At 43.2% G+C, this 16,692-nt stretch overlaps 1 protein-coding gene across 5 annotated transcripts in view; it reads left to right on the top strand.

Annotated features, from left to right (window-relative positions):
• Tph2 (tryptophan hydroxylase 2) overlaps positions 1 to 16,692 on the top strand; it is a 114,829-nt gene that overhangs the window by 6,072 nt on the left and 92,065 nt on the right. For all 5 annotated transcript variants that reach the window (XR_004112909.1, XM_031350086.1, XM_031350085.1 and 2 more), the window contains exon 5: positions 4,523 to 4,590. Coding sequence is in view for 4 of the 5 variants with exons in the window: in XM_031350086.1 (XP_031205946.1) it covers positions 4,523 to 4,590 (68 nt within the window). In the remaining variant the exon portion in view is untranslated. The remainder of the gene's footprint in view (positions 1 to 4,522; positions 4,591 to 16,692) is intronic.

The raw sequence follows: 16,692 nt of genomic DNA, 5'->3' as shown, positions 1-16,692 counted from the left end.
ACCATCTTTAGAGAAATATGACACTTGGGTAAGCATTTCCCATTTTCATCCCCTCCCCACTTTATATCGTTTTTTATTTAACACAAGAGACCTGGAACTTCTTTATGGCCAGAATGAAGTAAGGTGAAGTAAGCAATATACACATTCTTTATGAACATTCTCTGCCCCACCCCCCAAGTGTGTGGATGGATCGCAGTGGGTGGATACAACCCTGAGATCTAAACAGATGGGTCATGCTTAGTGGAAGCCTGCTTCTTATGAGGATAATGGTTTACAGGAAAACTTTAAATGGAGAAAATTGGAGAATGTGATTGTATCACTGTACCCTGAAGAGTGTGGTACCTAAGCCTGAGCATTTTGAGATCCACAGCAAGTTTAAAACAAACAAGATTTCATTTAAAGTAGTCATTTGGGGGGCTGGAGAGATGGCTCAGAGGCTAAGAGCACTGGCTGCCCTTCCATAGATCCCAAGTTCAATTCCTAGCAACCATATGGTGGCTCACAACCATCTCTAATGGGATCTGATTCCCTCTTCTGATGTGTCTGAAGACAGTGACAGTGTATTCACATATATAAAAATAAATACATCTTTTTTAAAAAGATGTATTTATTTATTTATGTGTATGAGTACACTGTAGCTGTACAGATGGCCATGAGCCATCACATGTGTGGCTGCTGGGAATTGAACTTAGGACCTCTGCCAGCCCCACTCGCTCCGGCCCTGCTCGCTCTGGCGTAATTCACTGTAGCTGTCTTCAGACGCACCAGAAGAGGGTGTCAGATCTTGTTATGGGTGGTTGTGAGCCACCATGTGGTTGCTGGGATCCGAACTCAGGACCTTCGGAAGAGCAATCCGTGCTCTTACCTGCTGAGCCATCTCGCCAGCCCTAAATACATCTTTTTAAAAAAAGAAAATAAGATAGTCATTTGGCATAATATACCAATTCAACCTAATGCAAATATACCAGTAGGTCCAAATAAAATAAATGGTTCATTACACCTAATATTATTGCATTATTTGCTAAAAGCTGAAACATGGCATAAAAATTCACAGGAATCCCTACAACAGCAGCAAACCACTTGTTAAACAGTGGCTTTAGCCATCATCCATGTATTGTCTTCCCTCTCTCAACTTCAGAAGAACTGGAAATCAGTGCAAGCTGATTTAAATGAGGAGGAGGATGGAGACTACACAGGCGCCTACCGCTAACTTGCAGAATGACCTTGGTGAGGTCTGTCTACCTTTATACCTTAGGATACCTTAATGTAAAAAGTAGAAATAACAATTCTTACTGACCTCAAAGGGATGCTTGAGAGGCCAAGTTAATAAAGCAAAAAAAAAAAAAAAAATGCAATTTGGCAACAGGAAATGTTGAAAGTCAGTAAGGAAATGTCGCATTAAACCATCCAGATCACTACTTAGACAGTAAAGGAGCTTTTGAGAACCTCTCATGTCTAAAAGCTCCCTTAGTGAGGTTTGAAAATTACTTAACCTGGAGGAAGAGTTTCAGCCATGTGAATGGCACCACCACAGGGGCCACTGACCTTGCTGTGAACAAAACACATTTCAACATCAAGAGTAAATTTTTCTGCGCTTAATTTATCCCATTACTCCTAATTATACCTGCTTTATGATACCTTCACTTATTTTCTGTGCAGCCACTTGAAATAATTGCAAGTATTTAGCAATCCCTTACGTCTCTCGTCATTTTTAAACCACATATATTGGCTTTAAAAGCACATACCAAATATTCATTATGCAAAATTTGATACTGGCAAGTTGGTGCTTTTCTAAGTTTTGATTTGGTGTAGACCGGAGTTGTCTACTTACTTTTTATGTCTGGGAATGACTACAGTCATTCTAAGATAGACACAGGGGCTCTTGATGTGGGACAGTGCAGGAGAGGGTTAGGAGAAAGTAAGAACTATATGGGCCTATGGCTTTCAAGTTTAATCTACAAAGAAATTGCCTTGAAAATATTTAGAAATACAGACAGTGACTCCCCAGGGTACAAGAGTCTGTTTCTTGAGAGCTCCTAGTTGAAGCTCACACTAGGAGATAAGGGACCATGCTTTTGACTTGCCAGGGCCAAGACTGGGAGAATTTTCCAAGATGAAGTTCAAGGCCCACTCTTCAGACACTTTAAAACAATGAAACCTCAAGACACTCCCCACGATCCCAGGTGAGGAGCCTTTCCACCAACAGACTGGGGAGTCTGTTCAGAGAAGGGTTTTTAGAAGATTCTGATATGCTTCAAGTGCGAGAATTATGTTCGAACTCTTGGGAGCTTAAATCAGAACCTCTGGGGAAGTGGCCACGTTTGAAGTGTTATTAAAACTCCCCAAATGGTTCTAATATCACACCAGGTTTGAACAGTTGGAGATGGCTTCTTTGAGTGGCAGCATAAATTGAATTGGGCACATCAGGGTTCAGGCTGGGTTTTCAGTTCATTTTGATTGAATTCAGGGGTAGAGTTGTATGGAAGGTTCTCTCCGGGTACTAGGGTCGCCAGATTTATACAGATAAATATATGAGGTTGCTCAGTAAAAGTGGAAAAATTTGTCATTTATCTGAAATTGAAATTTAACTAGGCATCTTGTATTTTATCTGGTATCCCATCCCTGGCTTCAGTTCAGAATGGACTGCCAAAATTGTGCTGTGTCTGGAACGGCTGGTGCAGCTAGCAACCGTCTCTCTTACTTTGCCAGTCTGTGGATGAGTCCAGGAAGCTCTGGATCTCCCCTGCCCCCACCCCACGCTCAACATTTGTGTAATCACTGCCACTCTCAGCTAATGAGGCATGATGAGGAAAGCTTTCTCTTGCATTCCTGGAAAAGGTGCAGGTGTTTGCTGTAGAGGGCCTTGAGGTTCTTCTGGAAGTCCAGCAGGTTATGATGCAGTTACCATGGTGTCCGGCCTGGCAGGAAACAGGGAACAGGTGCTGGGCTTTTCATGGGACTCTTTCCCTGGTTTTCACTGCCTGCTTTCATTTTCAGTCGTAAAGACAGTGCTTGGAATTCTTCAGCTTTCCCACCCCAGGTAGCCCGGTCTGCTAGTGAGTGGAAGAACCCCCTTTCCAGCGTGAGCCTGCTACCCTCTCCAGCAGGAGACCTTTTTATATAGGCCAAAGATCCCTTTGTAAATGTGGTAATTATGGTCACAAGCTTTGTCTCTAGACATCTTAGGGTTTTAGGAGCCTGCCTAAGAGCCTTAGTTTAAACAATCTGAATTGTAAGCGCAAGGGGAAAAAAGAATGCTGGTCACTGTGTGGGGGATAACCTCCCTTGTACAGTCTTAATAGAGGAGATTTTCCTCATTCTCCTCCATTACTAACTCTTTTGTTATTCCAAGAAGAAAGGTAATTCTTCTGTTGTGTCCAGCACACAGCCTTAAGAAGGAAGGTTCCTGGCTTTGAGCCTCATTCTCTTTCAGCTAGACAGGAGAACTGGGCTGTTTTATACTGAGTTTGAGTTCTTTTTGAACATCCCAACTTGCAGGAGTGTTTGTACTGCTACTTCGGCAGCCTAGGCCACTGTGGGCACCTCTTAGTTACCACTGATTTGAATGGTCCTCGAGGCCTATACGATTGCTCGTCTTCCATGGTTTGCAGCCTCGGCTTCATGGTCATTCCTGGTAGTACAGGTGGATACACGTAAGAAGCAGACACAGTTCCCCCTGGACTTTTGACAGCTTGAAGAAACAAGTCCAGGAAGCGCTGGTAATGTTTGGATGAAAACAAAAGGCAAGTAAAAAGCCTATGGCCATGAGGAGAGACGGTTTAGTAGACCAGGAATTCCTCTCAAAAGTCCACGTTATCGATAAGTGGCAGACTCCGTGTTTAATTTCCCAAGTGGATGAGGTTAGATTAAAATATTTTTTAAAAATTATTATTTTATATTTTAGATAAAAGTCTTGCAGTTGGCTGAGGCACATGAGACTGAGCATCCCTCAGTGCAATGAATGGAGCAAGCCTGCCCTTGTGCGTGAGGTTCACCCTAGGGCTGCACTGTGTGATCATAAAATACAGCAGAACCTCTTTAGTCCCTGCTAATTTGGGGATCTGATAATTCCTCGGAGTGACTGAGTCTTTAATATATGTTACATTTATTAGTTATTTAGACACAGCAATTGAAATGCTGTTAAATATGCTAAACTGACCTGTCTTAAATGAACAGGCTAAGATTAACTTGTTTTTAAGATCAATTACTTGTAAGTGATACTTAAAACTGAAAGATACTGTCCAAAATATTAATTTGCTTAACCAAGCCATGCTACTTGCCTAGTGGAAAGGTAAATGCTGGCCTGAATTCCCACACATCCCAAATCAGTAGATCCAAATTGAAAGAGGTTTTACTGTAAGCGCAATTCCGATTTTGCCTGTGTCGTCAAAGTCGGTCATCTGAGGATAAGATTTACATTTGAATTGAGCACTCAATAAACACCACAGTGATTTCCTTTTCGGCCTTCTGCAGCTCATTTTTCGGCACTTTGGTAAATGACTTAATCTCTTTTCTGTTTAAGGGATTTAAGGACAATGTCTATCGACAGAGGAGGAAGTATTTTGTGGATGTGGCCATGGGTTATAAATAGTAAGTACCTGCATAAGTCTTTCTTGTCAATGGCTAGTTAGGAAGAAACACATGCTGTGTCAGACAGGGCTGTCTGCTCTTCACGTTAATTCTTACAGAAGACAGACACGGGGCGCTTTAAACACCCTCCAGCACCCCAGGCTTTAAATGCCAACACTGATATTTGACATCTGGGTATAATTGTGAAATAATGAGCTCTGCGGGCTCCATCCCAAGTGTTCCATTGACACGATTGTGTTTGCAGCTCTATTAAGGCAAGGAGCCATTTCTGTTTACTGGGCAAGGCTTGAAAACCGTGCTCTGGTTAAGGAAAACTCTTTTCTCTTCTCTTCTTTTCTTTTCTTTTCTTTTCTTTTCTTTTCTTTTCTCTTCTCTTCTTTCTTTCTTTTTTTAAGATTTATTTATTTATTTTATGTATACGAGCACTGTAGCTGTACAGATGGTTGTGAGCCTTCATGTGGTTGTTGGGTATTGAAATTTTAGGACTTCTGCTCACTCCAGTCAACCCTGCTTGCTCTGACCCCAAGATTTATTTATTATAAATAAGTACACTGTAGCTGTCTTCAGAGCACCAGAAGAGGGTATCAGAGCTCATTACAGATGGTTGTGAGCCACCATGTGGTTGCTGGGAATTGAATTCAGGACCTCTGGAAGAGCAGTCAGTGCTCTTAACTGCTGAGCCATCTCTCCAGCCTGACTTGGACTTTTCAATAACCCATTTCAGTGTCCACCTTTTCCCAAGAAAAGGAGAGAATTGGGTAAGAATGGGCAAAGGAATCCTGCAAGCAGCCAGTGTAGAAATGAAATGTGTTTGCTTTCCATGGAAAGGAAAATGCCCAGCAAATTCCGGTCTGGAGTATGGAGGAGCTTAGTCATCACGTAGCAGGGTTCGGAGGAAGATGGCATGAGGGCTGTGCATTATGAGCGGCAATCGGTGGTGGTGACAGGCAGAGTGTATGATTGGCCCGCGATGTATGTATTTTACTATATGCTTCACCTGGAGAAAACAGAGCAAGCATTAGGCCCTCTTCTGTCTGTTCTCACTGGTATATGATCAGCAATATGAAGTGTGTCTTTGGGACGAAATGTAAATTCATGCCTGGTATGGGGAAGACTTTCCTTTTACTCTAGTTGAGACTACTTAAGAAGTTTAACTGACTTCTGAGGCAAAATGATCATGGATGAGGACACAGGATGCATGCGTACTGTAGAGAGCATTCGTGTCACCTGCTTTTTCTTCTTCTCTCTCTCTTTCTACTTCTTTGCTTATGCTCTCTATCTTCTCTTCTCTCTCTCCTTTCTCTCTTTGGGTGAATATTTTGTTCATTTTAACTTCCATTCATACTCTGAATCGTGTCCCTCCCTACTTGTAAGGCCAAGGCAACCTTCATCTGTTTCCCATCATCATTATGAAAACCATATTTAAAAAAACAAGAACTACTTGGCACTTGCTTTTCTACAGTGTCTACTCTGTTCCAAGCAGTGTCTTCCCCCATGCTGTGACTTTTGACATCAAGACATGAATGGTCATGACTGCAAACCCAGGTTCATGCCCTAACATCATGTCCTGAAGTATCCTAGTCCTCACATCTTATGTCCTGGAGTATCCCAGTCAGATAGGCAAGAGGGGACCCTGATGGACTGAATTCACTCTTCACAGAAAGCATACTGTAGTGGGCATGAGTGGGTATGGGTTCCTAGATAAGCTCTCTCTGACTTACAGACTATCTTTATGGAATAAGGTCACAGATCCTTTGAGGGGATGTGGGAAGGTAGTCTTTTGGGGGCATGCTCTGTCCAGGATATGATAAAAGTTCAATGCCAAGCTGTCTTTTCCTTTAGAGAAAAGAGATGGCTAAAAACCATTCTGGCTTCCATAGGCACTGCATACTCATGGTGTGCACACTTAGGTGCATGCAAAATAACCATGCATATAGAGGAAAACTAAATAAATAAATCTAAAACAAAAATAAGATATATTTTGTAATAGATGCTATGTGTAATATATTATGTACCTAACTATGCATGATTTAATCACAGCATTTTGTGGGCATAACTACCAAAGGAGTAGCTTAAATTGACTTCTCTCTTCTGTGAAGAGCCCAGACACTGGGCAAAGACAGTGTGGTGGTGATATGTCCCAAGGAGCACTGGGAACAGAAGCATTGGCTTGAAGGAAGTACATTTATATGGAGAAGAGAGTGCAAGGGTTGGGGGTGAGGTGGTCTAGTCATTAACAACATTTGGCTTCTGTCACTTCTCATAGCTAAAGGGGTGATGCTGAGGTGTGTCTGAAGTAGGACAGGAACAGGTGAAGGTTTCATGCTGAATGGAGAAGGACTGGCTATAGCTGGGGCATCTCAGGATGTAGTTTGAGGCTGGTGTTTTGAGTTCAGGCCCAAAGGACCTGACTCTTAAACCTTGTCCTGGCTCAGGAGACAGGACTTGGCAGGTAGGTGTGAACTCACTACTTCATAGAAACAACTCTTGCCAGACCCTCTGCTGTCTGAGGGAGTCTCTGTCTCCTATAGGCGGGGGGGGGGGGGGGGGGGGGTCACATTATATCTGGGCATTGGTTGGTGAGGTACAGAGCCAATCAAAGAGTGCTTACCCCAGAGATGTTATAATCCAGAAACATTGCAACCTGCTCCTAGGACCATGAGCAGAGGCCAGGCTATGTAGGCAGAGTAACAAAGTACTTTGAAATTGGAGTCAGACTGTTGGAGAGCTGGCACTGTTATATCCACAAGCCCCTTCATCTGCAGAGTGTTACTATCAGCAAGCCCCATCTGACAGGGCGTAGCAAGGATGTAAAAAGAGGAGGTATGCACTGTGCTTGGCACTGTGCCTGGATCCCGATCAGGGCTCAGTGTGTCAGTTGTTATTACTGTCTTCCTGCTATGCTTTGCTTGCTCATTAAGAGGCTGCTGGGTAAACTGATTATTTTTATGCTGACAACCGTTCTTTTTTTGTGGAGAGATTTCATAAAAAGAGATTATATTCTCCCCCCCCTTTTTTATGTGTGTGAGAGAAGCTGTCAAGATACTGATAACAAATTGGCAGTTGTCTTGGGTGCTTCTGGTGAGTGGAGAACATGAAGGAGTCACTTATGAGTTGTTGAACCAGGGGGACGTGACCTCAGGACTTGTGTCAAGGAGAGAGCAACAGATGCCACATTACTATCGCAGTTCCTCCTATTGGTGTGAGCCAAGGCTTGCCTGAGCTTAAGGGTGGATAAAAGGAAGCTCACTCGTGTGTGTATGTGTGTGTGCATGTGTGTATGGGTCCATTTATATGTGTGTGTATGTGTATGTGCATATTTGTGTGTGTATGTGCTTACAAGCTCACGCTTTTGGGCTCCCACAGTTGCTACAGCTGGGTGGGGAAGAGGCACAAATACCACCAAGTGCCAAATGGGCCTGGAGTGTTTTCTCCTGTTTGCCATGCACAAGTGAGGTTTTTTTTTTTTTTTTTAGATTTATTTATTTATTTTATGTGAGTATACTGTAGTTGTCTTCATACACTCCAGAAGAGGGCATCAGATCTCATTATGGGTTGTGAGCCACCATGTGGTTGCTGAGATTTGAACTCAGGACCTTTGGAAGAGCAGTCAGTGCTCTTAACTGCTGAGCCATCTCACCAGCCCCCCCCCTTTTTTTTGTTTACAGAAAATGGAGATGCAGTTCCTCATTGAGCTAGGTGGTTTTGGGTGAGGATGACTGTGTGAGTGAACAGTGTTGAAATGTGCTAATGCTGCAGTGTACTTAAATTCAGCTCATTTCTGCATCCTTTGGCTGGATTTGGCAAGCCCAAACTGCGAGTACTGGTCTGGGGGGTCAGACGATTTGAAATTAGGGCAGTCTTGACAAGTCAGCATCTGAGGTACCCACCAAGAGTTCGATGACACAATTAGGACCATGGGGGGTGGGTAGAGATGAGGAAACACTGTAGGCTTCTGGGGGAGGGGGTTGTTCCAAGCTGACTAAAGGCATAAAGGAAAAGTACACAAATGTGATTCAGAGCATTGCCTTGTAGCTCATAACACACACACACACACACACACACACACACACACACACACACACACACAGAGAGAGAGAGAGAGAGAGAGAGAGAGAGAGAGAGAGAGAGAGAGAGACACAGTTATAACTTGTCAATATTCAATAAAAAGTATTCAATAAAAAGTATAAATAGATGCTGTCTGCCACCGGGGGGTGAGGGTAGGGGGACAATTTGCTGTTGGTGATTAGGTGGAGGACTTCCTGGTCCCTGGAGAGCAGTGCTAGGCACATGGGCAGAAACATTGAAAGAGATGGACTACAGGTGTTTTAAGGTTGTTGAAGGAATTGCAGGTTGTAGCCAATGGGTCTCAAGGTAAGAAGGAGAGAGAGAAATGAGATACAGAATAATATGTATTGAAACCACAGCCAAGAAGCCCTCTAGGGAATTTGTGTAGAATACTGTTTTTTTTTTTTTAATGGTAGTCTTGAAAGGATAAAACAGGGATGGGCGGGGGGGGGGAGAATCAACACAAGCAGAGAAAAATGAAAAAATTCTACTCTATGATGAAAAACAGCAGGCTCAAAGTCCATATTACCGTGAACTCCAAAGAGGTGAGGGAGCGACAAAGCGCCTGCATGCTGAGAACCCCCAACAGATGCCACTCAGGCACAGTTCTGATTGACAGAGCAGATGAGAAACTTGATTGATTACCCTGAGGCCACCTGCAGACAGGTCCCTCCACTCAGTGTCTGCAAGGCTTAATTGCCTCCCCAATAATAGCATAGGAACTGGTCCTTAGTGAAAGTGTTTTTCATTACAGCAGGCCTGAGAATGAACACCCACCCAGTCAGGGGAGGACACCATACTAGCTAACCTCTGACATGCAGATTACATCCTGTCCTCTCTAACTCCAATAAAAGAAGTCTTGTGTAAATGGGGGAGGGGTGTCCCTCAATGATGGTCACATAGACTTGTACTTCCAGGGAAATGGAAGTGTGTGTGTGTGTGTGTGTGTGTGTGTGTGTGTGTGTGTGTGTGTGAGGGACAGAGCAGATAGCATGTGGAGGAAGAGAAAAAGAAATGGTGGCTTTGTTGGTGCAGCTTCCAGGGAGTCTGAAGCTCCAGGTTTTCTGTCACGAGCACCTTCATATTTTAACCTAGCTATATTTCTACACTGAATTGTTGGGGAGCAAGATTGGGGTAGAAATCAGGAATATAGTTTTTCCTTTTTTAAAAATTAACCAGCAAATACATCCCCTCCACCCCTGGAGGCTAGTTTAATGATTACTCTTCAACAATGTGCATGCATATTTAATTAAATCATATTTTTGGTGGGGTGGTGGTAGTTATTTCAATTTTATTCTCTTGGAAGAAGGCCTCAAGCTCTGGCTTTAATTATACCACCATTGTTTGTTTAACTTCATCTCCAATGGTAGCATGCTGCCTTGATGTAAATGTAATTTCTCCTGGTTGAAATGAAGGAGACACAGAGGCTCAGGCTGCTCTGCTTTTAAGCTCCCCCATCCCAACCCCACGCACACCTTGGGAATCTAAGAAGTAAAGTGGTGGACGACTGATGTCCCCAGGTAAGGTTAGCAGGAAGGGCTCTGCATGTCACAGTTCCAGGCCTCATTTAGGGTTGGAACCCCTGCCCTACTTCCCAGCACAACTCCAGGTAGCAAATTCAGGGACCCACCTGATTTCTTCTTTTCTTTTCTCTTCTCTTTTTTCTTTTCCTTTCCCTTCCTCTTCCTTCCCTCCTTCCTTTCTTCCTTCCTTCCTTTCTTTCTTTCCTTCCTTCCTTCCCTTCTTTTTTTCCCTTCCTTCCTTCCTTCCTTCCTTCCTTCCTTCCTTCCTTCCTTCCTTTTCTGTGTCAGGGCCTCTCTGTGTGGCCCCTGCTGTCCTGGAACTCTCTCTGTAAACCAGGCTAGCCTCCGACTTACAGAACTTTACCTGCCTCCACTTTCTTCTGAATGTCTGGGACTAAAGGTGTGAGCCACCACCACCTAGTTTCTTAGGTAAAAGAAAACATACATTGCTTCTCTTCTTGGAGTACTTTGATGAGTAAATAAGACAATCAGGGTGGGGTGGGGGCATTGCTGTACAATGTACCTCATAGCTGTAATAGTCTGAGAACCCAACCAAGGTCACAGGACTTACGCAGACCTACACCACTGTGTAGGCGCCAGCTCTGTTGAGACTCTTCTTTTTCAATCTGAGAGGGAATCCCAGCTTTACTGATCACCTCTTGACTGGTCAGGATACATTGGTTAGAATTTTTCTGTCTCAATTTCCTTTCTGCAAAATAGTACTCAGGAAATTCACACAAGGACTTGTACACACCAGTTTCTCACTCCAACAACTCTCTGCCTTTTGTCAGCCTTGGTGTTCCAAACTCTTATTTCCTGTGGGTCACTTTCTCTATTACCCTTGACTAAGGTTTTCTCTGTCTTGACTTCTGTTTCCCCCCAAATTGAGCAGCTTAAATCCACAGACATTTATTGTACCACACAACAGATGACTGAGTACTAAGAACTAGGGAGCAGCTTAGCTGGGTGGTTCTAAATCAGGAGTTTTAATGGTCATCCGAAGGCCCAATGGGGCAAGAGGCTCGGCTTCCAGCATGGTTACTATAGAGCAGTTGGCTGGAGGCCTCAGTTTCTTGCAATATGACTTGTCTAATGGACTGCCCAGACATCTTCATGATATTGCAGGTGATAGCCCTCAAATCAAGTGCTCTAAGTGAGAAAGCAAGTCAGAATGTACAATGTCTTTTAAAAATTATTATTATTATTAGTTTTCTTGAGACTGGCAGGGTCTCATGAAGCTCAGGCTAGCCTGGAACTCACTATGTAGCTAAGGATTGACATTTTTCTTTAATTAGACAAATATGTCATATTTATTTATTTTGTACGTACCTGTGTTATACATTTGTGATTATTATGTATGGTGTAGGTGTGCTATAGTATGCGCATGGAGGTCAGAGGATGACTCATAGGAGTCAGTTCTCTCCTTCTACTATGCTGATCTCAGTGATCAAGCTCAGCTTATCTGGCTTGATAACAAGTGTCCTATTCTGGCCTTGAGATTCTGAACCTCCTGCTGCCACCTCCCTGGGATTATGGGCACATACCAACATGCTTTCTGGGGACAGAATTTAGGAGTGTGGGCTATTGGGTAAGCCTGCACCACCTGAACCACATTCTAGTTTCATGATGCCTTTTATAATCTAGTCTTGGGAGTGATATATCTCTCTGGCAAGATTCTTTTGGATTTACAGATTAATCTTGAAAAGGGTCAGGCCCTTTGGGGGACAATTTTGGGGGTTAGTATCACATACATTTATTTTATAATCTATTTCTTCAGGACCCTCTGTAGTGGCTCTACTGTGGTGAGTACTAATATGTGATTAGAAGGCTCCATGGGCAGAAAGACTCGTGGAGACAGCAGAGGTAATGCTGAGAGTGAGTGTGTCAGAAAGTGTAGACTTCAGAGATTTTTTAGAACCCGGATTGAATTCCCACCCCATGCTTGCAAGTACTGTGGCCATGAGCAGTGATTATCTTAAAAATTGAGTGCTGAGGGGCTGGAAAGATGGCTCAGTGGTTAAGAGCCCTGGCTGTTCTTCCAGAGGTCCTGAATTCAATTCCCAGCAACCACATGGTGGCTCACAATCCTGTAAGGGGGTTTGATGTTCTTTTCTGGCATGCAGGTATACATGCAGATAGAGCACTCATATACATAAAATAAAATAAATGAATCTTTAAAAAACTGGGTACAGTCTTGTATATTTGAGGGAAATATCAATTGTAAACAGGGTTCAAGGGATATTGGATCAGTGACACATAATATCACTATTTATTATTATTATTATTATTATTATTTCATTATCACATGTTAAATTAGTAATGGTTTCTTGATTCCCTGTAATCAAGTGTAAGGCTCATCTAAAATGAGTAAATGACCTTTCTGAAGTGGTTGGATGAAGAGATTTCAGTCTCTAGCTTTCCTAGATTATTGGAGTTTGCTTTTTTAAAAAACAAACAAACAAGCAAACAAAACACATTTGCATATGGAAACAGTTTGTAGTTTCTTGTGCACATTCAATTTGTTTTTTCAATATGAAGTACTGACCCTGGTAACTCCAGAGCTGTGAGTGAAAGGTAGGCTAACTAAGGTTGGGGGGTTTAGCTTGGGACTGGCAACACTGTGTTCATTACTGCCTAGGTAATGCCTGGAAGACTCTCTTCGTAGTTGGTTTCTTGGCTCCATGCTCGGGAATCCTCAACTTCCTCTTGTTCAGTTCCCAGCAAGTGCTGGGCATTGTGTTAGCTAAGTCCACTTAGATAGTCTGTCATTTAACCTGTGAGTAGCATTTGAGGTAGATGGCATTATTACATTTTCTGGCTAGGCAGTTCTAATCCTCCATGCAGCTAGCACACATTTCCCTCCTGTAATCCTGGCTTAATGTCTTCTAATTCTACTTTTTATCTTTGTTGCCCTCCTTCTGGGCAGCCCCCTAGTCTTTGCTGCCCAAGATGCTTCTGGGCAGCCCTTTCGGGGGCCGCATTCCTTCTCACCTACATTTTGGATGATCTTCCTTCTGCAGCTCTAAACCTGATCCGTCTCCATCCAAACCATGGCAATTCTCCGTCTCCTTTTTCTCAGTTCCTAGCCTGCACAAACCTAAATCTCCCGCCCTGGTTCCCTCTGCCCAGCCATTGGCTGCACGGCAATTCTTTATTACCAACCAGAGCCAGCTGGGGGCAGGCTTCCTTTAGCCTATGTGTTGGACACTGCAAACAGGTTCTTTTGGGTAACACAATTAGCAAGAGAACACCAGCTGGTACAGGTCAGCCCTTGCGGGGAGTGTTCTGTAGAATTTAAATGTCTATCTTTGCCTAGCAGGTCACATCTACCGTCTCTCCCTTTCATTTTGTTTTAAAGTGTCTGTGGCAACTTCTGCTTGACCTAGGTACATGTTGAAAATAGCATCAACAGAAACAAGTGATCTGGCATTTAAAAAAGCAATTCACCTCTTTACAGAAATGTCAGCGTAGTTGAAACACACAGTTCTTGTCAGAATTTAATTCACTTGAAGTTTTATGCAGTCAGGATTCCAATCAGCCCTGGGTGACTTCAAGGGCCCATGGTCTGTCGTTGGCAGTAGATCTATCTGGTCTAGTCCATGAGCCGATCCTGTGAAGTGATTTTCCTCTTGTACCTTACGTTGTGAAGCTTTGCTCCATCCTCCCAACGTCCAACCCTGTCAACCCAATAGGGAATGGATAGAAATAAGCCAAGCTGGGCTGAGGCCTCAGAAACAACCGTCAGAGACTTGTCACTATTTTTTTCTTTGCTAGTTGCTCTCCTATTTATTTCATGATTTCCTTGATTTATCAAGTGGCACCCTTTGTGAGTTGCTCTGCACCTAAGCACTCTGTAAAACGGAGACCTTAAAACAATTTGAAAAATTGAAAAATTTGAAAAATTGTTTTAAGCCTATTTGAAAAATGCAGGCACCAGCCCAGCAAGCACATTGAATTTGGGTGAGCCTGAGCACAGGGCACACAGCTCCCTATGGGAGAGAGAGGGGAAAGTTTCTTGCGTTGTCTGTTTTGTCTATTCTAACCTCCTATGCATAGCAGAGGAGAGGGGAACCTTTCACTACTCCCTCATCCTTACCTGTACCACCAAATACTAAGGGATGCCAAGATGAAGCTCAGTAACATGCAGGCAGGTGTGAGAGTTTGAACGGATGTGTAAACATAGAGGGATGTGTTCTAGGATGCACAGGCTGGACTTCCAAGCTAGTTTTTCCTTTCCCTTCTCTCAAAGATTCTCTTTGGAATCTACTCATTCGCTACACAATTCAGCAGGGGGCAGTCAATAGTTTCTAAAGGAAAGACGATCAGAGGCAAAGAAAGGTTAATCTCTAGGCCTGGAGCAGAGTTATCTCTGGGACTGGGGACAGGTATACTGGGGTTTCTCCTTCCAGGTACCTCTGACAGTTTAACTTTGTGTTTGAACTCAAGAATTACTGGAGCTGAATCTTTCCTAAGAGGCATCTGCAATTATCGAAACTTGTGGGAAAAATAAGCAGGGTGGCTCCACTTCTCCATCCTTCCCAGAAATTTCAGTTGACCCTAGCATTATTCTTCATTTCATTCAAGAAGAGGCATGATTAATGGACCCTGCTCAGTTTCAGAACGTAGCTTAAAGGAATACATTACCAACTGGAGTCACGGGTACCACTGTACATACTTTTAGATAGGCGAATCTTAATTGGAAACAGGGAATAGGAGATGGGAAGAAAGGAAAGGGAGGGTTAAGCTTCCTCGACACGGACAGGCTTGATTTGGGGGTGGAAAGTTTTAATCTTTAAGTGATGATGTTCTCTGTAAGTTTTACTGGCAGATGGTCACCTTGATAAATAGTGGGCTTATCCTTCGATGTGAGAAAAAGTTTTAATTTTTACCTATTTTTTTTTTTTTTTTAAGAAGAGTCACCTTAGGAGCAAATATGTGTTCCTTCCCTGCCGGGGCTAATTTTATCTTTCCCTATTATCCTTCATTGATTTGCTTTCCCAGGTTTTGAATGAAACTGAGATAAATGCATTTGTTTGGGTCCTTTTGCCTCCTCCATAAACACCAGTTGTTGATGCTTTAATTTCTCTGAAATGGAGCGGTAAATTGAAAAGTGGAACCAACCCAAATATTTGTAGTTCTGGGGTCATTTCCCTGATGACAAGGCTCATTTCTGAGGGAGGGTCACATTAGAGGCTCAAGAATGCTTCCTTCAAAGAATCTAAATGTCTCTGCCCACCAGGCCACTCCTCCTTGTTTTGTTTTTTTTTTTGTTTTTTTCCTTTTAAAACTGCATTGTGACTTCCATTTGACTTAAGTAGTACCTTGTGCAGGTCAAGAGGAGCCGTGCAAACAAATGACCTGGACGTTTAAACTCTCCAAGGCACAGCGTGTGGAGAGGTCTGTCCTCTACAGACAGCTCAGCCTATTGCCACTGCGCAACTCCTGCAAGTATTTAAATGGAGCTAGGCTTTATGGAAGAATCATTTCCATGCCAAATGCTTCCCACTACCTGACGTTTTAGCTAAGTGACTGAGAAGGAAGGGGGCCTGAGATTGCAAGGAAAGACAAAGGAGGAGATTGATTTGGAGAAAGGTTTTGCTTTTCCCTTTTTCTGGGGAGTAGGGAGGAGCTTGGTGGGGTTTTAGGTGTGTGTGAATGCCACAGTGGGTTGTTGTCTGATTATAGCATGACTCTCCCAGCTGTGGAAAACATTAACTCAGTGTGGCCCTGTATCGCTCGCTGACAGGGACAGAGGCTGTACCAGATTCTAATGTGTTTCACAGAGAAAGAGGCAGGGATATTTTTACTTTAAAATGATTTCTGTGAACACGAAGGATTCAAATTACTTCCACCAGTCATGTCCGAGAGTTGAAAGGATTTATATGGAATGGGGCTGTTTTGTTATCTCCAGACCTATTGCCAACCCTGCAGGGAAGTAATGAAATTTCATTCACTTTATATACCTGGAGGGAGAAGGAGTCAGCTACCCTGAGTATCTTTTAGGTACTAGGCAATGGTTCTTGTGCTTTTCAAACTCTTTTGTGTCCAGTCTTCAGTTTTGCAATTGTGGAAAGAGAAAATCAACCTGCAATTCTGGGTGCATATTGGATATTCATCTTGCACTGAGGTATGTTGGTTAAAAGAGGTCTTCAGGTTGGGCCTGCCACCAACACTGGGCATCTTCTAACTGTCCAAGACTCCAGTTCCAGAGGATCTGATACCTTCTTTTGCCTTGTACATACCTGTGTATATGCACATATACATATACTCAGGAACACACACACACACACACACACACACATACATAAAATAGTAAATCTGAGAAAAGTATGAGTCTTGGGGCTTGGTGGGGTGCTGACTCACCATTTACAGAACCCCAGCACCATATAAACTGCATGTCCTAATAGGAAGGAGAAGGATCAGAAGTTAAAATTCATCCTCAGCTAGGGAAGTCCGCTGGCATGGACTACATGAGACCCTGGGAGGGGGAGAGGGAAAGGGAGAGAGGGAG

Source organism: Mastomys coucha, unplaced genomic scaffold (assembly GCF_008632895.1).
Source record: "Mastomys coucha isolate ucsf_1 unplaced genomic scaffold, UCSF_Mcou_1 pScaffold4, whole genome shotgun sequence".
In the NCBI taxonomy this organism is placed as follows: domain Eukaryota; kingdom Metazoa; phylum Chordata; class Mammalia; order Rodentia; family Muridae; genus Mastomys; species Mastomys coucha.
Note: the sequence above shows the minus strand (reverse complement) of the source record. Positions and strands in the feature narration are given on the sequence as shown.